Source organism: Psammomys obesus, unplaced genomic scaffold (assembly GCF_907164565.1).
Source record: "Psammomys obesus unplaced genomic scaffold, mPsaObe1.curated_primary_1811, whole genome shotgun sequence".
Lineage (NCBI taxonomy): Eukaryota > Metazoa > Chordata > Mammalia > Rodentia > Muridae > Psammomys > Psammomys obesus.
Window position 1 is genome coordinate 11,558,247 of NW_026585691.1, and position 21,761 is coordinate 11,580,007.

Genomic DNA, 21,761 nt, shown 5'->3' on the forward strand with positions numbered 1-21,761 from the left:
ACCCCGCAGAGACCAGGTCTGTAGAAGGGCTTGATCCCGAGCTGCCTGCTCTGCTGATCCTACCTCCAGATCTGCCTTTCCCAGACAGAAGCCAGGAGGGCCTGGCAAGTCCCAGGGGGCTCATGTGCTGCCACCATCCCACTGTGGAGAGCTCTCAGGATTCCCTGGTTTTATAGAGATAGTAGGTAGATAGGTAAGTAGATGGATGGAGGGATGGATGGAGAGAGAGAGAGAGAGAGAGAGATAGGCCCAAAGGCTCCTGGAGGCACCACTACCCAGCCCCTTGGCCTCTGCCGCCCGCCTGCGTCCCAGTGTCCTATTTCTTTAAAATAAAAGCTGCGAGTCCTACAATTACTGGGATTACAGTGAGCGAGTATTGATCTGCAGCCTGCATTGTAGGATAAAGCAGACTGTCGGAGGCAGGCATGCAACCCAGCCACCGCCAACCCCTCCACCTCCTGGTCTTGCAAAGCTCTATAAAGATATATTTTTACATTTATATGTGTGTGCGTATATGTATATATGTGCGTTTCTAAATGTTTTATTTCAGACACACCATTAACATCTGCAGGGAGAAGGGAAGAAAGAAAGAAAGAAAGAAAGAAAGAAGGAAGGAAGGAAGGAAGGAAGGAAGGAAGGAAGGAAGGGAGAGAGAGAGAGAGAAAAGCCCAGCCATCACACCTCCCTTGAGCCCTTGGGACTTCCAGGACTGAACCTGCTAGAAAAAACACCTTCAGTGCCCACCCCAGACACACACACACACACACACACACACACACACACACAGTGTTTTTAATGCTTTTTTTTTTAATTACTGGGGAAAATATAAACATAAGCAAAAAATAAAATAAAATAAAAAATCCTCCCTGCAGGCGTGAGCGGGGGTGGCGAGCAGGCCGGCGAAGGCGGTAACGCCAGCCTAGCGCGCGGATAGCTGACATCAACTTCCGTCAGGCGGCTCGGGGAGATCGAACCTTTCGATTGTAACTGGGACAATTTGCATAGTGATTCCCTTTCAGAGCCTTCCCGGGCCCGTAACGAGCGCAGGCAGCTATTCAAATGCAAGTTGCGTTCCCAAACGCGCGGCCGGCCTGAGCCAAAGCCAGCGGCTCGGCGGACGCCGGGCGAGCCGAGAGCGGCGCTCGGGTTCTGGGGTCACCTCCCTTCTCCGGGCTCCTCCCGGGCTCTCCGGTTCCTGAATTAGCCGTTCGTCCACGGCTACAGACGCGTGTGTGCCAGCGAGCCAGCGCGGCGAGGGAGGGGACTGAGCCCTACCGGGATCAAAGCTGGAGCCGAAGGAGTGCGTGGGGACTTGGGGTTCTGGGGAGGGGAGAGGCTGGTGGTCTCTCCCTGGCCCGCTTCTCTACACCCCGCAAGCTTGCAGCAATCCCCAGGCCTCAGAGAGGCCGGGAGGCCGCTGCGTCCTGGTCTTTAAAATAAACGCAAATATATATATATAATATATTATGTATATTATATATTATATATATATATATGTATGTATATAGGTACCTGCGACGCGCACTGGTGACTTTTTTTGGTTGTGCACCAGGAGGGCATGGGGTGACTTCTAGGGGGAGGGGGTGGGATTGGAAACTTCAAAACTGAGCTCTCGGCCTCCTCCTCGGTTCCCGTCTGAAATTACGCAAACTGACTCGGGGTCCCCCTCGCTCCTAGGAGGCGAAGCCGCCCAAAACCTTGTCGCATGTCCCCCAGCAACCCGCCCGCGACATCCGCCAACGCCAAGGCGCGCAGACAGACTCGCCCTTCGCCATAGGTAAGCCTGGGCCTTGGGCAGTGGGCCGGGGAGGGGGGTAGTCCGCGCGGCCGGCCATGCGCTCCCGGGCGTGGGAGCCCCGGGTGGGGAGGGCAGAGGGCAGGGCCCGCGTCACGCCCGGGGCTGGGGAGGGAGCGGAGAAGAAGGGGAGCCCCCTCCCCCCGACCCCATTCCGCCTGCCCCCCCCCCCCCCCCCCCCCGTGGCCCCCCTTTCCCCCCCCCCGCTTTTAAAGCAGCAAATGAGAGCGGGGAGGCGTCCTCTCTCCCGGAGTCCGGGGATGGCGTGCCGCGGTGGCGAGGCGGGCACGCGAGCGCGGCTGGGCCCCGCGCAGCTCAGTGTGTCTTGTGCCAACGGGGCGGGCGGGATTGGGGATTGGCGCGGCCCCCAGCTGGGGTCCGTCTGTTCTCCCCTCACGTCTATTTGACGTTTCTTACATGGCCCGGGTTTTTCCGTTGTCACCCCCTCCCCAACCTCACCCAACCCTTCTAAGGACAGTCCTGGCCGCTGACCTTGAGACTCTAACTGTCGTGATATATAAACTATCTCGTTCTCTTCAGCGGTTACCGAATCTGTGTTCTGTTTGTTTGTTTTGTTTTTTAAGTATGGGGGGGGGGTCGTTTAAACCTGTAGACGTAGCCGGGCGCGTTTTCAAACCTTCGTCTCACATCACTTCCGAGCGGAGGGCGCTCGGGGGGGTGCCTGCTTCGTGCAGAACGCACGGAGTATCCTGCCCCCCACCCCGTCGGCTTTCTGTTTTAGCGTTCTTTGAGAAACGTAAACTGTTTCCCCGTTCCTTTCATAACCGATTCCTTAGCAACCAAAGCAGTGGAAGCGTGTTTGAGATCGAGCGGGGAGAAGAGCAGACAGGTTGGGACAAATAAATTCAACAGAAATTGAAGGCAAATTGGACAAAGCAAATGAAAGTATGAAAGAGATGCTGGCAAATAATATCGGGGGGCGGGGGGGGATTTAAAAACTGAGGTTTCTCCGCAACACAAAACGAAGCCGAAAGAATGAAATATGTGGCCTTGCCCTTGAGTGTCTACCCGGAGACCAGAGGCCTGCCCGGAGCCATCTTGGTCAAGTGTGCACTCCGAGGCTGTCAAAAGACAGAGTCACTTTGAAACGCTTGCATACACTTTCCGTAAACTACAACCAATTAGGGGACCTTTAGTTCTGGCGGGAAACTATTTTAATTTTATTCCTGCCTTTGGGGGAAGAAGAAAGCCCAGGCAGTTAAGTTATTACCGGTTCCTGTGGAGTTAATTTAATGCAAATAGTCTTCTCTCCTGTCAGCACGGAAGAAAGTAGAGGCCCCGGGGGTCAGGAAGGGCTGGTCAAATAGTGAGGAAACCTGGTGGCTCTGGGGACGGACTTAGCCTTAGTACCATTGGGCTGGTTGCTTCTCTCCCTCTCCTAAAACTGTAACTCAAGATGTAAGTAAAAGTGTTTTCATTTTTTATTGATCCCACTAACATCTTTCATTATCCAGCATGTAGCCACAGCAAATTATTGCTCATTTGATACCCAGAATTCTATTGACCACGGCTTTCGTCGGAGAGAGAATTCTAACTACGGGCTCCTCCAGGCTCAGAACTGAGGTTGGAAACAAGCGAATCCAGCCCTGACCAGCAGGAACGGATGGAGATGTGACATGGAGACACGTGGGCAGGCATAGAAACCTGCTTTTTACTCTGCCTGCTCTGCCCTCCCCCCAATTCGGGGGTGGGGGAAGTTGACCCCTTTGGAATAGATTTGCTCACTTGGAAGGCTGGATGTTCGTTTGGCATGTTCTTTCCGGCTCTAACCAGGATGAGGAAGAAAAGGAGACAATGGAAGATTGCTCCTCAGGCTATTGGTCAAAGCTGGCCCAAGGTGGAACTGCCTGAAGAAACACTGAACAAAAGATTTCTTGACTTTGCTATATGAATATCATCTCCTAAATTTCCACCCCCTCTCACTCTTTCAAAGACTGTACAGCATTACAGAGTGGCTAGGGAGGAGTCGGCATTCTGAGATCTGAGTCTGGCTGGCAGTTGACAACCGGCCTCCATGACAAGAGCCATGTTCAACCGTGTGGCCAAGGCGCCTCTGCATAGGAGGCACCACAAAGACCAGAGAATATCTCATATCTGACCTTTGAGCCTGGAACTCATGGCTCCAGGGTTGCTGGGGAGAGGTTGCTTCTCCCCAAAATGAGGCTGGAGAAGACTTTGCCCTGGAGGGCAGCGGGAAAGGCCAGGTGGGTTCCTCCAGAAGCTGGTCTAGGATTTTGCCTTACAGTTTGCAAGGAGTTGATGCTGCACCCAAGTAGGAGACCCAAAGGCTTGCCCTGCCAATGCCCATCTCCTTCCTGGCCTAGAGAGGGGCCCACACCTCACCTGCCTCACCGCCTCTATCTGGGAGAAAGCCACCCCAACTCAAAAGAGAGCAAGTCCACCTGGGTCAGACCACAGAACCTGTCAGACTTCCAAGGAGCCAGCAATTCATACCCTACTCTTCCTTCAGTCCTGACACCTGGAGCGTTTATGGAGGAGATGGCTGGCAGGAGATGCATTTCTACAAATACTAGGAGCTAAATAAACCCTCCAGGCTGGTTTCCAGACAAGCAACAGGAACAACAAAAAGAAGCAATTAAAGATTTTTCTAAATGAGTCCCAGCGTGTGCCGCCTGGCTCTGAACCTGAAGGTGTATTTAAGCTCTAAGGGACCTGGCTGGGTAGCTTTTCTTTCTTTCTTTCTTTCTTTTTTCCTAGTGGTACTGCTAAATGCCTGTGAAGCCACGTTGTCTCAGAACAAGGCAGTGGAAATGTAGGCGTGGGCACTGTAGACAACGTTCACAGCCTCGAGTGTGGGAGAAGTGGAGAAGCTGCGGTAGATTTGGGACACTCAGCTTGAAGATGATGGAAGCGTGGAGGGAGATTCATGGTGGCTCTTTCGGTTTTCTTTTTCCTGTAGATTTTAACACAAACAAAACCCGGCTGTTGATGCAATCGTAGCATGTTCAGTATAGTATATTCCTCAAGTATACTCACAGCCGCTACACGTGAAAACAATCTAGCCTAGGCTGGTGTGGAAACAGACAAACACGTTGCTGATCCCAGCACAAGCTCTGAAAACAAAAACAAACAAACAAACAAGCAAACAAAACCCCACACACTGACAGGGAAGAGGAGACTGACTCCAAGCAGTCCTTCCTAGACGGGTAGGTGGCTGAGTGCTGGGGCCTTTGAGTCCAAAGAAAGCAATCTAGATCTCCCTGAACTGAGAGTTACCTTGGCAAACAAGACTTGAGACCTGGGGTGAGGTCATATTGGGGTCACCCAGCCCGCCTTTGGAGCCACGTCTGAGCTGAGAACTTCTAAGCTGGACTCAGTTGCTTCCGACTGGAGATTGGGAAATCTCTTTCCCTGGCTTGTGGAGCGGCAGTCAAGTCCTGAGTTAGGATGCCGCCACCTCTCCGGGGGAGGTGGGTGGGGGCTCCTGGCCGTAGCACTGCACTTCCCAGCTGCCTTAACCCCACCCCCACCCCACCCCCACCCCGTGTTGCCAGGTAAATGAAACACAAAAGAGCTCAATAGTAAATTATTTTGTTCAGCCTTCTGTCTTTTTATGAAAATAAAAGCCAACACTTTGTCATTTTTAATCGCATAAGCAGACAATAAATCTAATTTCGATATTGATTTTTTTTTCTAGAATCAAGTGATTTTTTTTTCTTTTGCAGTCTGTTGTGTTTCCTTTCTGAAAGGCTCATTGCTTGTGGACCCTGTGGTGACGAGGCCCGTGGATCCTGTGTTTGTGTGCGGGAACGGGGGCAGGCGCCTCTGAAACACGAAGTTCGCTGGGGACCTGAAAAGAGATTTTTTTTTTTCCTCAGTAGCAGGAAGTTTGGCTTTGGTCTAACTCTCCGGAGATCGGTTTCACCTTAACCACCTGAAGTAGAACGAAGGCTCATCTGGATAGTTGAGTGGTTACAGCTTCTGAGATTCGTTTTAGTTTTCCCTTTAATTAACAAAATAAAGTAAAATACAAAAAATAATAATAATCACGGAGAAGTCTTGCTGATATCAGGAATTCGACGTGACACTGCGGGGGGGGGGTCCTAGAAACTCTTCCCAAATGGTGACAAGCCCAGGCTCCAACCAGACGAGCCTTGGCAGTAGCGAAAAACCTAGCAGAGAAGCTTCACCGGGCATCGGGGAGAAAAGGAGCGAGGAATCACTGAAGCGCAGGTGGGCCCTTGGTTCACCTGCCCCTCCTTCTTCAAAAACAGGCCTGGAGGTAGCAGGGGGAGAGTGGGAAAAAGGACAGAGGGGCCTAGGAAGAAAATTGAAAGAAAGGGGATGACTCGAAAGACCGAAAGGAAACGGAGCAGGAAGGGAGGGAGAGTGTCTTAAAAGACCAAATTGACCACAAAAAAATAATAATAATAATAATACAAAATCACCCCTATTTCTGAAGAAAACTGTGGTCGACCGCGCCGGACGTCTCCCGTCCCTTTTCGGCTCCAGTCCCCACTTTTCACTTGAGCCAGGATGCGCCAGAACCGCCGCCAGGCCTGCCTGCCCGCAGCCATGGCTGTCAGGGTCACCACGACCTCCGCCCCCCCCCCCAGGCCTGTCCTCGTGCTGGGGGAGGGGACGGGGAGGATGAGAGCCATGCAGAGGGGGGAGGGGACCACGGGCTCACGGCGGTCCCTCCCGCCCTGACCTTTCCTGATGCCCCGCAGGGTCAGGATGTGACCTTTCGGGCATCCGCGCCGCTGTGCTCGTCCTCCCTCGCTGTGGCCTCGGCCAGGGGACAGGGAGAGGGGTCGATGCCGGGGCTGTCAGCCTCAGTGGCCCCAGAGGACCCGACGTGGGTGAAGACCCGAGCCCTCCTGCTCTGCGTGCCCAGAGCGCCCGGGCTGCGGCCGGGGTAAACTCGGAGGAGAGCAGAGGGATGGGGGGCGGGGGACGGGTGAGGATGGGGGATGCAGGGCCTGGGCGCCCTGCGGGGTCTCCAACAGTCTTTCCATCCCTAGGGCCGCGGCGAGGTGCGTGTCCAGCGGACCCTGGGCCCCCACGAGGCCCGCAGCGTTTGACACCACCCCCACCCGCTTCGGGGACTGATGCCAAGCCAACACCAGGAAAGGCCCAGGCTAGAAGTCCTGGCCCCAGAGGTGCGGCCTCCCGTCCCTTCGCGGACAGTGGGTGTCCGCCTCGCCCGCCGGTCCCCTTCCACCCACTTCCAGAATCTTCGGTCAACGGCGCCTCCAGAGGCTCCTTCAGCAGGGAACCGGGAAGAGGGGCCGCGCACCGGAGGCTCAGGCCGCTGGAGAGCACCCGGCCCCCCAGCTCTCCACGGCCTGGGGTTTTCGCGGTCTCCCCAGCTGGAGCCAGGGCCGTCAGTAGCCGAGAGCCGTTAGGTTCAAATGCATCAAGGTTTCCGAAGTTATTTATCCGGGTTTCATAAATAATTTTCTCCTTACACTTAAGCCCGATTCCTGCCTGCCCCCTTCCCGTTTTTTTTATTGCGGGGTTTCAGTGGCTAAAAAGTTTCCAAGGCGGTGGGCGGCTGTGCCCCCTTTTTTTCCCTCATTAATGTCATTACTACGAACTATCAATAACCTTGTCGTTGGGAGCCGAGTTTCGCCGTATTGATCCGCGCAGCTATTCATCTCTGCCATGCAAGACACGGAATAATTTTCGCATTACAGTAGCTTGGATTTGCTTTTAATTCATATTTAAAGCTGCAACCGGCTCAGTGGAGCGCTCTGCGAGAGACTGGAGGCGCCTAATTAATAATAAGTCAGAAACGAAGGAAGGCACCGGCGAATAAATAATTAATACAGACATCTATGTCTCTTTGAATATTACTCCTTTAAAAATTTAGGCTTACCAGGACTGTACTGTAAGTCTGCCATTTATATTGCGGAGATGATTTAAGAAAGCTATTTTTTCCCTTGAAATACAATAATGAATTATTTATGGTGTTTTGCAAACCTAAGTTCCTTCATTAGCCGGGCCCCTCTATTTTGTTTCTTTCGGGCGGAAAACACCATTTTTTAAAAATAATTATTACAATAAACTCCCAGCAAGAACCGCCAGCTGACATTAGATTCAGGATAGCTAGAATAGACACCAAAAGCCTGAGAAGATCGGAAGTGTGGGGTCCCCTACTCTGGGAAGATGCTGGAATCTACCACATACAGAGTTTTGTCCAGGAGAGAAACAAAATCCAGAATATTGTCCGGTGACCTTAGGTATTTGCTGGTGCCCAATGGGACAGATTTTGGAGAACTTGAGGTCCTGAGATGGTCCTGAAGTGGCTCTCCACATATATACCCACGATGAAAGGTTGGGGGAGGATGGAATTTTAGAGACGGCTATTAAAAAGTTGGAGGTTACTTTCACAGTAGCCAGGAGCTACTATGAGCTGCCTCGGAGATTAACAAAATTCAAGGCGATGGGAGTGATTGAAAATCTGAGGAGGTTTTTGTGTGAGATGGACTAAGATTTGTTTGCAATGTTGTTAGCGATATTGATTTTTTTTTTTTGTTACTTGGATTAATGTATGTTAAACAGGAAAATACGGGCATTAGTCAAGTACATTATGACCATCTATTGTTGGGAGGAAGGTTTCTCAGGTGATGTAGGGAACAGGGTGCCGGTTAGTTCCAGGGAGGTGGGAATCCTCTGGAGTATTTGGGGCATCTGGAACAGCCACGGTGGGGGACAGAATCGCCTTCAGTCCCACCTCCCACCCACCCTCTCCTGGTACAGTTACAGCCTAGTATTCAATAAAAGCTCCGCGCGGGTATGTGAGCCCCACTGCCGACCCCCTCCCCCTCCTTAAAGGAAGGAAAGAGGGCGCAGGTGGGTGGGTATTGCCAAGTTTCTCGCCTGCACGTCCACATTCCCACAGCCCCACCTCTATGTCTCTTAGCCCCACGGACAATCGTCTGGGACCTCATCTCAGGCGTGGGGACTCCAGAGGTGAAGCATTCCCGCATCCACGCAGCTACACACACACACACACACACACACACACACACACACACACACACACACGTGTGAAGTGGGCTGCAAGAGTCCGGAGGCCCTGTGGACCAGAGAAGCTTGCATCTGGTAGACAGCTGCCTGCCCTGTGGGTACCCCTCTTGCGTTGGCTCTTCTTTAGTCCCGCCGCAGCCTGGCACAGCCTTCTCCACAGCCAGGTGATGATGGGATGTGGACCAAAGCTTGTGTGCTCTACCTTCTCCTTTTAACGCGAGAGAGACAGACAGACAGACACAGACAGAGACGGAGAGAGAATCCAATTGTTTGCATGTATGGAGCAAGACCCCTAACGCATGCAAGACCCACACACACACACCTAGGCCAAGGTCTTTTCCCCACCTCCACAGAAACTAGAGGTCAAGCACAGAAGCCTTGCGTCTTAGGTTATGAAAGGCGTATAAAGGCTGAGGTCTGGGCCTGGGCGTTGGGATGGATGGGGGACTTTGGTCCAGTCCATAATCCTACAGCCGGATGGCGCTCAGGCTAAAGGGCCTTCCCGCAGAGTCTCTGGGTCAGAGACCAAGGGTGAGGACAGACCAATAAGGTGGCTGATTTGTGAAAGGCAGGCCAGGACGGAAGTGAGGGGGACGAGGGGTCGGGGGACGGGGACTGAAGTATGGAGAGTGAAGGACAAAGACAGAGATGAGTCTCCCCTTGGAGAAAGCAAAAGCCAAACCCAGCGGCGCAGGCCGAGAGGAGGGAGGCGCAAGCAACGGGGCAGGCGTTCAGAACACCTGCGTTTTATTTTTAAATCTTCTAGGTGTCTGCGGGTCAAATAAAGACAAGGGCAGTAACGATTATTCTGTTAAATCTATGGTACTTGACTGCGCAAACACTAATTGATTAGACACCAAAATGATTTGTTTAAAGAGTTTTCCTCCTTCCCAAGTGCAGCTGTTCTGGGCCTGCGTCGGCGTTGCCAGGCGACTCTAGAGTTCGCCAAGTGGGCGTGAGTAGGCCCGGCTTAGGGTAGTACTTGGCTGGCCCAAGCCCTGCGCAGCCCGAGGCTCCCGGCTGGGCGGTGGCTGGTGACTGCTGCTTCCTAATTATCACCAGAGTCGGAGAAGAATATTGTACTGGAGAGAGCATCGCGAGTACACGTAGCCTTCCGTTCACCCATCTGAGCCTTTCTTACTTTTGGTCGCTTGGAATGGCACCAAGGTGCGGGCCCTCACCCCCAGCCCCTTCCTTTCCAATGTCCAGCTTTGGCACTCTCTACCACCCGAAGGCCAGTGCTAACCCATCGCAGACCCCCAAAAGGGGAGGGCTGAAAAAGGAACGTTCGCCGTTAGCCACCCCAAATCTGGAAAACTCCACTGGCTTCCTCGCAGGGTTCCTCCTCCGTTAATATAAAATTACGACCACGAGACACAGCCCACTGAAGGCCAGACCACGCAAGACCGATTTCCCCGGGAGTCAGGCTAACCTGTGCGCCCCCGCCACCCGTCACCCAGGAGGCAGAAGCCTCCCCCTCAGTCCCACGGCCACTGCGGACACCCCTCAGCGCCTTTGCCGAAGCAGGCGATCTCCCCAGAAAGTTTCAGCCCAGAGGAATCCGCTGGTAGTTCATCCAGCTTCCCAGGAGAGCAAGCGGTTTTCTTGCTTGCCCAGGAAGTAACCGGAGAGGCTCGGCTAGTGGTCAGTTTTCAGACCGCCACCGAGGTGGCTCCAAGCAGTTCCTGGAACTCTGTGTTAGCGGGGTTGGAGGGAGCCGAGCGCCCTTCCGCGGGCGTCATCTTTGGGGATGGGGGTGGGTGGGTGAGAGATGAAAGAATTGGTGGTGCAAAAGGGTTTAAAAATCATTTCCACTCGCAAAAGGATGTTTAGGAAGGAAAGGGGGATAACTGAACAGACGAATTAAAACTGCACGGACACTAAACGCAGAAGCAAAGCTTGAAGCGGAGTGTTGGAGCACTCCTTCCACAGGGATGAGACAGACAGACGGCACACCTCACGGAACTGAAAACTAATTTTGTTATTTTTGTTGTTTTCAACACTACACCATCAGACCACTTTTTTTCTTGCAAATTATTGCCTATTCTCAGCCAACAGCAATTTTCGGAAGAAACTTCTCCAGAGAGGTGGAAAGACTCCAGAGGAAGACGGGAGGACCCTGCAGGAAGCATCTAGAATCAGGTCTCTCGCCGCCTTTAACCCGGGCTCTGCTGTAGCCCGGCGCCATTGGCCTGCCCCTCCCCCGGGGAGTTTCATTCTAGACTCTGCAAAGCCTCCAAAGTGCTGGCTGGCTTGGCTGTAGCCAAGTGTCTCTCGCCCTGAAACCCTGCGTAGAAACACTTTCTAAACCCCAGGACTGCCGGACACCGAATAGCAACTGAGCACCCGATGGCCCAAAGAAACTAGAAACATTTCTTTTGAATGGTCCATATGTTCCTTCTCTCCTGGTCACAAAGCGAGCTAAGCCCATGAACTCTGACTCTTCACCGTCCTAAGAGAGCCTTGCGTGGCCAGCATTTACAAGAATGGCCTTTCCCCCAAGTCTGATTGTGTTGCCTTGCAAATTGTAGCCTATCTAGCAGAGGACAAATTTCATCTCCCCCCCCACACACACACACACGCACATACACACACTTAAGACATTACAAAGATAAACATCAGTGGTAGAGCCTTCGCCTAGCTCAAGGCCCTAGGTTCAATCCCCAGTAGCACCAAAGTTGGTTTCCAACGTGAAACTTCTGCATCGAGCATCTATTTGAGCCTTCAGCCCGTTTTTCAACGTGTACTTTCAGATAATTTTTGGTGTTAATTTTTTCTTTAACTCTCCTTCAGTTGCTTAGAGCTGAAGCTGTTAACTATAACTCCTTCTTCCCTCTGCCTCACACACTTACCTGCCCAGAGTCGAGGAATTCTTCCAGAGACTCTAATGCTTTCTTCCCTCGGAGTACATCTAAGGGGCCAAGCTTTTTGCTGGGCACTCTGAGAAGGGAAGAAGACAAGATGACAACAGGTAAATTCAGTCCCCTAGCATCTGACGGTCCCTCAGAGGCCAGGAAAAAAAAAGTCCTTTCTACCCACCTTACAGGAAATGCTTCTGAGAGGTCAATGCCTTGACTCACCAACAACAGAAAAACAGTGCTTCAATGAAAGGTGTGAAACAGAGGAGGGGGAAGGAGGGAGAGAAGGAGAAGGAGGAAGATTTGCAAACCAAGTTCTGCCTTGCAAGACTGTGATTGTAAGGGGTTAGGATGCCACACACTGAGGTAGGTGAGCAAGGCTGAAACAAGCCACCTTTTTGACAAAGTCCCCTGCTGGCATGGGGACTTGATCCCACCCTCTTCAGGTAGGCTCCAGGGGCTCAGCCAGGAGGACTTTCCAAGATCCGGTCTTCAATTAACTGGAAGAGGATAACACCATGAACAATTTGTGTACCAATTTCTTTCATTTTTTTTTTAAAGGAATTGTTTTTCAAGAAGAGATGGCCACAAGGGCAGATCAATCATTTCAATGGGACTAAAATATGGCGGCAGAAACAGCTGAGCTGAGATTGCTTCAACCACCCTTTGATCTTATAGGAAAGGCAAGTTCTCTATAGAAAAGGAAAGGGATTAGAAAAAATAAAAAAATAAAAATGAAGAAACGTGCATTTGGCTGATTCACTGGATAGAAAATGTTTTATGCTTGAATGAGTCTGAAGAGATGATAAAGAAATGAATTAATTTTGGTTTGGGCCAATATATTTTCCCCTCAATGACCTTTTCCTAGGGCGTGGGGGGGGGGGCACTCCAGATTCCTAAAAGATCATGACCAAGTGGACAATAAGTAGGATCCACAAGAGTTTTTGGGGTAGGATAGAGGTGTTTCTGAGGATGAGAACCAGCAGAATTAGTCTTCTAGGAATGCTTAGTGTACCGACTGACCTTGAGTGACCTGGAGTGATTTTGTGCTGTTGGTGGCAGGGACCTAGGCTGAGAGATGAACTCGTCTATGCCTTAGCTGATGGTATTTTCGGCCCCAGAATTGACCATACCAGAATTTCCTCTTTGACCCTACCACCTCGACTCAGTCCTAGGCTCTCTGAAAACCGTCAGAGGGAAACACAGGCGGTGGGCTCTGTGTTTGGCGCAGAGCAGGCCTCACCGAGTTTGTTAGTAGCTGAGCCCTGAAAACCCCGCTCTGAGGCTCTCCTTATTGTGAACACCGCTAGCCCCGGGCTGAGGCTCCGGCGCTGACCCGGCCTAACTGCCAAGGGCCTGACAATGGGCACATCTGTCCTTTCTCCGAGGGATAAAAGCACCTAAGCAGACAAGGCTCTGCCTTTTGTTACGGACTTTTTTCTTTCTTTCTTTTGTAAATAAAAGAAAGCCGCGGCATGTGGCGGCCGGGTGTGTGTCCCACACAGGGGGCCTCCCCACGCGTCCCCACCAAGCCTAAGGCCCGGGTTCAATCCCGGATTGGAGCGTGACTGTGACAGGGGCGCAATTATGCCCAAAGCTGAATTGATTTTCAAATCTGGAGGCTTCTTGCAGGGACGCTTAGGAAGAGGAAAGCGTCCCTGCGGGCCAAGCCGAGGCCTGCGCTGCCGCGTGCGCCCTGCCCGCGTGGGGACGTCCAAGCTGCAGCCGCGGCCTCTGGGTGCTTTTCTAGGGAGGCTGCGGAGTGACTGAAAGACCAGCCACCCCCCCCCCCCAGGGTGGACCATCGAGGCACTCTCTCCCGTCTCCTTCAGGAAACCCGAGCAGAGTTAACCCAGGCAGGGCGTCGCCTTAACGGGGGGGGGGGGGGGGGGAGGGGGAGAGGGCACGGCGGAAGGTCCCCGGGGTCTGGGACAGCGGAGGGGTGGCCTCCATCCCGACTCTGGGCGCTGAGGGCTCCTCTTTCCCACGATGGGGAGAGGCGGGCCCGAGGGGCGCTGGAAAGAGTGTGGGCTCAACAGCGGCCGGGCTGCCCCAGGTCGTCAAGGATCACCGCCCCCCCGGGGGCCCCGGAGGCCAAGCATTTAAGGATGAGGACGGAGCCGGCCCCCAGGGACCCTCCAGGGGATGAAGCCCAATGGGGCAAATGGGCGAAGGCCTGGGCGCAGCCCCCAGCTCCCCGCGGGGAACCTGCCCCGGGGAAACAGCAACTCGGACCCAGGGCCCCCGGCTCTCCCCCATCTGGCCGGCCCACGGGGATCGAAACCGGGCAGAAAAATCTGGCCGGGGAGAGAGAGAGAGAGAGAAAAGAGAAGGAAGTGAGGAAGAGCGGGATGGGGTGGGGGGAGGATGTCCCTCTCGGATGACCGCCGCGGCGGCTCCGGGGGACGCTCCGCGCGCGTCCCGGGCACGTGCTCACGGCCCCCGGGCCCTCGGGCGCCGCCGAGAGAGCCCCGGGCGCCCCCGCCCCCTCCCGCGACCCCCCCACCGCAGACCCATTTGGACTGGGACGTCACGAAGCCCGGGCGCCGGGGCCGAGGGGGCGGGGCCTGCGGGCGCGCATGCGCGCTGCGCCCGGCAGGCGGGAGGGCGGGCGGCGGGCAGCGGGCGGCGGCGGCGGCGGCGGCGGCGGCCAGGGGGATCGCGGCCACAGTCTGCCACAGTAACCGAGCCATGGCTCGAGCCGGCGGGCGGCACGGCCAGGCAGCGGGCGCGGCAGGCGAGCGGGCCGCAGCAGGGGAGCCGGGGGCAGCGGGATTCTAGGAAGGAGAGGGGCGAGAGGGGCTGGGCCGGGCGCGCGTGGGGCACCCGCGCTCTCCCAACAGCGCGGATCCTTTTTGGAAATTAATATTAAAAAAAGGAAAAAAAAAAAAAAAACAACCGGAGGGAAGGTGGGAGCCGGAGAGGAGGCGAGCCACGCAGACACACACACGCACGCTCCAGAGCGAGAGCCGAGCATCCCGACCGGGAGAGGACGAGCAGGCCCCGGTCGCCGGCGGCGGCCCACGCGAAGCCCGGACCCCGCGCGCCCCTCGCCGCCTCTGCCCGGCCACATCGATGAGGCAGCCCGCTCGCCCGCAGCACAATGAACGCGCAGCTGAGCATGGAGGCGATCGGCGAGCTGCACGGGGTGAGCCATGAGCCGGTGCCCGCCCCCGCCGACCTGCTGGGCGGCAGCCCGCACTCGCGCGGCTCCGTGGGGCACCGCGGCGGCGGCCACCTGCCCCCCGCGCACCCGCGCGCCATGGGCATGGCGTCCCTGCTGGACGGCGGCGGCGGCGGCGGAGGCGGCGACTACCACCACCACCACCGAGCCCCCGAGCACAGCCTGGCCGGCCCCCTGCACCCCACCATGACCATGGCCTGTGAGACTCCCCCAGGTATGAGCATGCCCACCACCTACACCACCTTGACCCCTCTGCAGCCGCTGCCGCCCATCTCCACGGTGTCCGACAAGTTCCCCCACCACCATCACCACCACCACCACCACCACCACCCGCACCACCACCAGCGCCTGGCGGGCAACGTGAGCGGGAGTTTCACGCTCATGCGGGACGAGCGCGGGCTGGCGTCCATGAATAACCTCTACACCCCCTACCACAAGGACGTGGCTGGCATGGGCCAGAGCCTCTCGCCCCTCTCTGGCTCCGGTCTGGGCAGCATCCACAACTCCCAGCAAGGGCTTCCCCACTATGCCCACCCCGGCGCGGCTATGCCCACCGACAAGATGCTCACCCCCAACGGCTTTGAAGCCCACCACCCTGCCATCCTCGGTCGCCACGGGGAACAGCACCTCACGCCCACCTCCGCCGGCATGGTGCCCATCAACGGCCTTCCTCCTCACCATCCCCATGCCCACCTGAACGCCCAGGGCCACGGACAGCTCCTGGGCACGGCCCGGGAGCCCAACCCTTCGGTGACCGGCGCGCAGGTCAGCAATGGAAGTAATTCAGGGCAGATGGAGGAGATCAATACCAAAGAGGTGGCGCAGCGCATCACCACCGAGCTCAAGCGTTACAGCATCCCGCAGGCCATCTTCGCGCAGAGGGTGCTCTGCCGTTCCCAGGGGACCCTCTCGGACCTGCTGCGAAACCCCAAGCCCTGGAGCAAACTCAAGTCCGGCCGGGAGACATTCCGGAGGATGTGGAAGTGGCTGCAGGAGCCGGAGTTCCAGCGCATGTCTGCGCTCCGCTTGGCAGGTGAGCCCAGCCGGATGGGCGACGGGGCGCGTGGGCGAGATGAGGGACCGAAGGTGGGAGGGAGCGAGGAAAGGCCAGGCGCGCTTCGCCCCGCTCCGCCTCCCCTTCCTCCAAGAGGGGTGTCCCTGGACCTGGGAGAGCCAGCTCGGGGAGCCAGCCTCCTCCTCCTCCTCGGGACGGGGGCTAGGTGCTTCGTGGGAGGCCTCGCGGACCTCTGCGACTCCGGGGTTGCCTCCGTGCTCGGGGACAGAGCCGCGAGGTTTCCAGCCACAGGCCGAGGGTTTCTAGGAACCTGGCCGAGCACCGCGGGTTTTGGAAAAGGGACGGATCCTGCCTGGAACCGGCTCCGGTTGCCCGGGACATCCACCCGGCGCGCGGATCGGTGGTCTCTCAAGCGGCCAGGCAGTATTTGGCCAAGCTGGCTGCGGAGAGCCACTCTCGCCCTGTTTTCTCGGCACCGCGTGCTGGGGGAACCGCACTTCAGTTAGGGTGTGTACACAGATTCCAAAACCTGCCAGCGATGGGCAGCTTCGGGAGGGTTATCACACAGGGGCTGAGCGTGTGACGGGCTGTGGAAAGGAGGGAGACAGAGGCGGACAGGAATCGCGTCCTCCCCCCCCCCCATGAAGCTCCCGGTTGAGCCTAGGGACCCACAGATGACAACTCGCATTTTCGTCCTCGTGATTTTTTTTTTCAACTAAGTCTCTTGTGTTCCTGGGTGGGGATGTGTAGATGTCCTTCACATCAGCAAGCCTGTCTTCTCACTTCGAAATCCCTAGCAGGCGGTTTGAGCACTAAAAGTCTCAGCTGCCAAGTGCAGGCGCCAGGCCTGGCTCCTTGATGTGGGCCGGGAGACCTAGCGCACGGCTGAAGCCAGCTGGGACCGCACGGGGGGTTCAGGCACACTCGGCGACCCGAGGAGAGGGCAGCCCAGGGGCAGACTGTGTTCGCGAGCCCTGGGCGGAGGGTGCCGCCTTGATTGACTCCAGTGTGCACGGCCCCCCACCACACACACACACACACACACACACACACACACAACCCCCACCCCTGCCCCAAGCCACACACAGCCTCATCTGAGCCCTGCGCCCAGGTCTCAGTCTTGGTGAAGAGAAAGGTAAACGCTGGAATGAGGGTTTGTTAATTAACTGATCGTTCTCCATTAATTCGTCCCTAGAGAATGAGAGACAGTCAATCCGCCCTGAGCCGAGGGCACTGAGCCGTTTCACAGACTAAAATCAAAGCTTGAGGCCGAACCACCCTCCCTCCCCCCACCCGGTGCCTGCCAATGAGAAGCTGGGGAGAGGCAGGTGCGGACTAGCCTAGGATCCTAGCCCGCTAGCCTACCCTAGTGTCCCCTGCCTCTGACATCCAGAGGCCTTTGGTCATGGGCACCCGCGCTGCTTCAGCCTCTTTCCGGCATAGCTAAGTCCTTTGCTGTCAAGTTCTCAAGGCGGGCTCGGGTTGGTGCGCCCAGGATTCTGATGAGGCAATGGGCAGGAGACCCGGGCTCACGGAATGCCATTCCTAAGCTCCGCGGTTCTTTTGGGTAGCACTCCTGGTAGAACTGGAGCCCCTGGTGGGCCCCTTGCTGCCCCTCCCCCGCGGGCAGCTGATCTTGCTGCCCTCCCGAATGGCCCATTTTCAGACCTGTCCAATGCACCCTCTTGAAGCCAGTGCTCAGGACCTTCCAGGCAGGTAGGGCTAGCCAGTGTGGGGCTCGGAAGGGTGGATAAAAAGCGTCCTCCCTCACCAGAGTCACATCCCACTACTCCAGACATCAGTGACCCTACACACGATCCTTTGTCACACCCTGGAAGGACAAACTGAGAGGTCCTGTACCAAGATGGTTGCCTAGTCCTGGAAATCTAACCTCTCCATCCTGTTCGAGGCCCTCTGACCTCCAGATAAGAAAACCGAGCCGGGATAGGGGCATGCACAGTACTGGGGAGCCCTGTGAAGGAAGACCAAGTTCTAGAACCTGCAACCGAAGGCATGAGTTGGGTGCTGAGCAGGTGCTCATGGGACCCGAAAGGTCATCAAAGGTGTGTCCACACACCTAGGCTCTGTTATTCTTGGTTCCAGGCATGTGGCCTTTTCGTAGATGAATGTGGAGAGATGGAGGCTCTAGCAAACAGAAAACCCAAGGACGGTGGATGTCCTGATGTCCTGAGACAGAGCAGAACACGGCCTCTTTCTTTCTTTCTTTCTTTCTTTCTTTCTTTCTTTCTTTCTTTCTTCTGTTTGTTTCTTTACCATCAAGAAGTGAGAAGGATTAGACCTAAGTCTGCAGTGAGGAGGTGAGCGTGGCTCAGTCAAGGAACCCAGAACCACCCCGCTCTGCCTCAAAAGTCACAGCCTATTTCTGAATTACAGCAGCCGGCCCTGCTCAATGCCATCTTTCTTTCTTAAGAGAAGTCGGGGGGGGGGGGGGGGCTCAGTGGTGGAGCCTGAGTCCTGCCAGCCTGATGCCTTGCGGGGACTTGGCACCGGCTCCTCAACACCACTGCAGCTTTGCTAGCTGTGGCACTCAAAAGTAAACACCCGTCTTTTCTCAGCCCCCTTTGAAGGCCCAGGTGAGTTCCTTCGCTCTTTCTTGGAAGGGTCGTTTCTCCACTCCTCTCTCCTCCCTCCCCCCTCCCTCGTTCCACTTTGCTTCTTCGGAGGGTCAAAAATCTTCTGCACGTGGCAGGATGTTTGGGGAGGCGCCTTTCTGGTGTATAAATTACAAGCGCTGGTGAAAGACTGGAGGAAATTCTCACCAAATTAACTACCTTTTAAAAATCAATATATGTTGCCTCAACGTAATGCTTGCTTGCTGCTCATTAAAACGCAGCGTGACCCAGACGCGCACGCACGGCCGGCTTCTGGTCCCGAGTGGGGTTGGGGAAGCTAAGCGGGGTGCCCCGCCTCTGACGTGGGCGTCTATCAAGACAGGAGGAGATTAGTTCCCAATTAAATATTCCAGAAGGCGTCGGGGCCCCTCGACGGGAGTTGGCAGCTCAGAGACAGACCGCAAGAGCCACCTACCAGTGAGTTCAGCTCTGGCACTGTGCACCCAGGCGGTGGGGGCTCGGGTCCTCAGCCCAGGCAAGGCTGGGTGCTGGCCACGCAGAGCCTGCGGGAGGTGAGGAGCCCTCCAGAGCCCCGCGTGAAGATGGCCTGCCCGCAGCACGCGGCACTTCGCCCCCTTGCGGTCGGGTATTTGCCCCTCAGTGTTAGAGGAAAGTGGGGGTGAGTAACGGGGTTGGGGGGAGGGGGTCCCAGCTGGAAGTGGCCCTGAGAAAAGTCTTGCCCAACCCAACCTGGGCCCGTGTTTGCAGTGAGTGGCCTTGCGGCCTGGTTGATTGGTAACTGGCTTTGCACACGTCCATTTGCTCTCGTGTTAATATTTATCCCGACCGGTGACATTTCAAGTGTCCCGTGTTAGCCAGGCAGTGAGAGCCAGCTTTGGCGAACCACCCCCCGCCCCGAGGATTCTGGGTGGAGGGAAAGAGAGAGGCCAGAACTGGGCCGAAGAGATGCCAGGGGCTGGAGGGGCTCCTGGGCTGCGGAGATGGGGGAGAAGGCGGAGCCGCCGCCCCGGTTGGTTCCCTGGCTTTTTCGCGGTGCAGCTGCTCCTGGCCTGCTGCAGCTCGAACAAAGGGCCGGCAGGGCGCGACCGACCGTGTCCGCCTGGGAGGCTGGGGTCAAGGCCTGGGATGGCTTTCTCCCAGCGTGGCCAGGGGATAACCCGTTATCAGGAGACAACCGAGGGTCCCGGGGCGTTCAGGGATGAGCGGTGGGGGTCAGCTGGGGTAGTCGGAACACACACACACACACACACACACACACACACACACACACACGGCGAATGTGAAGTCAGGAAGACTTGGGGGCAGACTCCATCCCCTCGGTGGGATGACAGTTGTCTTTGTGTATTTTTTTTTTCGTTGCGGTACCCACATCCCACGAGGAGAGGGGACGCAGCGAGGTCTGAGAGGGTGCCTGTGGCAACCATTAGCCAGTGTGGCTTTTGGTGCGCCCTAAGCCTAGCTCATCAGACCTGGTGGCTGTGACGCGGTGACCCCAGTGGGCGACGCAGAGAGAACAGCCACCAGGAACAAAACCCACGGCGTGTTTAGAAGCTGCCTACCTGCCCTCCCCGCCCCCCCCCCCCAAAAAAAAAAAAACACCGCAGCCTGGAGCTTTGGATATCCTGAGTGTCAACCCAGGGGCCAGGGGACCGCTGTCACAACCGAGCCGGTTACAAGGGACAGGGAGGACACTGCCGTTAGTACGGGTGTGCCGTAGCGGCAACACCACCCGGAGCCCACAACGTGGCTGCCCTCGAAGCTTTCTGCCGTCCGCGAGTCTGGCAGAGGCAGAGGTGAGCTGGCTTCGCTCCGGGACCTGGGAGCCCTGGCTCGCCGCGCTCCAGCCGCGGCGCGGAGGACGCCGCGAGCTCCCCCTAGCGGCCGCCTGGCGGGGAGGCGGGAGATGGCGGTGGATGCTGGCTCGAGGCTTTGTTTTTAGAGCCTCGTTGTCCTCGAGACGTTCCGAGCAGCGAGCGCTCAGGCAGGGAGAAGATGTGGAGGAGAAAGAGGTTGCCCGAGGAAAGCCCCCTCTAGGGAGACGTGGTTTCCTTCCTTGCCGATTACACCCCGGATTCCGAACTACCCAGAAAAGGTGAATGCTTCGACTCCGTGCCCGGATTGTGCTCTCTGACATTTTTTTTTTTTTTTTTTTTCACCTGAGACGAGCAGGGGTGACCCTGGCGGCCTGCAGTCGGAGGCTGGGACCAGAAGAGTCTGCACAGATTAGCAGTCCCTTTGTTTTGCTTGCTTCCCAGCAAACTGGCCTGAGTGAGTCCGAAGGCAGCCTCCGGGCCCTAAGCTTGGAAGCCTTTGTTTTCCCCTCCCGAGAGGTGAGAGAAAGGGCTGGGGAAGCCTGCAGGCTTAAGGCCCTGGCTCAGAGTCAGGACCCTGGACAGAGCCGCACTGCCGCGGGCGATGCTGGAACAAGGCAGCTAGGATGCTACAGGGTCCTAGCCCTTAGCCGAGAGACACAGTGTTCCGAAGTTTGTGAGAGCCGAGACCTCTCCCGGAACAAACACCGGCCCTGCCGGGGCGTCGGAGACATCAAAACCGTCGCCAAAGATCAGGTGTTCATTGGTTTGTTCCGACGCGGCTCGGCACGTGCACACCAGCATATAAAATCGGAATTTGCGTCCCCGTGGGTGTGACAGGAGTTGGATCATTAAGCTAAAACGTTCAATTCAGTCCCTTTGATCCGTGCTGGGGAAAATCTATAGTCATCTCTAATCTACGAGGTCTTTAAGGAGATTGTTACCCTAGCTGTTTGATGTCATCATCCTCCACATCCGTGGCAAATTCAGCTAATCAAACACTCTGGTCCCCAAAGTTTTCCCAAGCAATGGCTCTTACAGAGCAGACCGGTAAAATCCATTCTTGGTTTTCTTGTAAAGAAAAGGAAATATTCAACCCCAACGGCTGTGGATAATTGAGAAGGAGGTTCCCAGGTGTCTCACGCCTCAGCTTCCATAGTTGGTGGTGGCCATGTCCTTGAAGCCAGTAATGTTCAGTGCTCTCCGGTAAACTGCATATAACGGAGTATGTAAGCACATTTTCATTTTCGTAATTCAACCCTAGAGGCTTAAAAGTGAAAAAAACTAGCTTCATTTCAGACCCTATTTAAACACTAAGATTTCCACACCTTGACAAAATCGAATGGCCCCCAACCTAGGGTAGCTACAGAAAAAAATATCTCAGTAAGCTATGCTTGTTATGGAATCTGCTTCTTAAAAAAAAAATTCAGTCCATATGCATGACAGATCATGTTCTTCATGTCGCCATTTGAATGAGGCAAGTTCAC

The 21,761-nt window shown here is 55.8% G+C and overlaps 1 protein-coding gene and 2 long non-coding RNA genes across 9 annotated transcripts in view; 2 read left to right on the forward strand and 1 right to left on the reverse strand.

The window, feature by feature from the left end:
* The first annotated feature begins 969 nt into the window (after positions 1 to 969).
* Positions 970 to 5,871, forward strand: LOC129670095 (uncharacterized). Of its 3 annotated transcripts, none has more exons than XR_008719126.1 (3): positions 970 to 1,300; positions 1,678 to 1,777; positions 4,535 to 5,871. It is a non-coding gene; the product is annotated as an uncharacterized LOC129670095 (long non-coding RNA). The 3 variants fall into 3 exon arrangements; XR_008719125.1 differs by having other exon boundaries at positions 972 to 1,300; positions 3,271 to 5,871; XR_008719124.1 differs by having other exon boundaries at positions 978 to 1,300; positions 5,503 to 5,850.
* Positions 5,872 to 7,475: 1,604 nt separating this feature from the next.
* On the reverse strand, positions 7,476 to 15,624 carry LOC129670108 (uncharacterized). Its single transcript, XR_008719127.1, has 3 exons — positions 15,548 to 15,624; positions 11,665 to 11,752; positions 7,476 to 9,020 (listed from the first exon to the last, which is right to left on the reverse strand). It is a non-coding gene; the product is annotated as an uncharacterized LOC129670108 (long non-coding RNA).
* The window catches only part of Onecut1 (one cut homeobox 1), a 33,018-nt gene continuing 25,585 nt past the window's right edge, over positions 14,329 to 21,761 (forward strand). For 2 of the 5 annotated variants that reach the window (XM_055598488.1, XM_055598498.1), the window contains exon 1: positions 14,331 to 15,887. In XM_055598488.1, the coding sequence (XP_055454463.1) occupies positions 14,774 to 15,887 (1,114 nt within the window). In that variant the 5' untranslated portion in view covers positions 14,331 to 14,773. Of the gene's footprint in view, positions 15,888 to 17,972; positions 18,299 to 21,761 lie in introns of those variants that run through there. The other 3 variants (XM_055598515.1, XM_055598506.1, XM_055598522.1) reach the window with 3 other exon arrangements.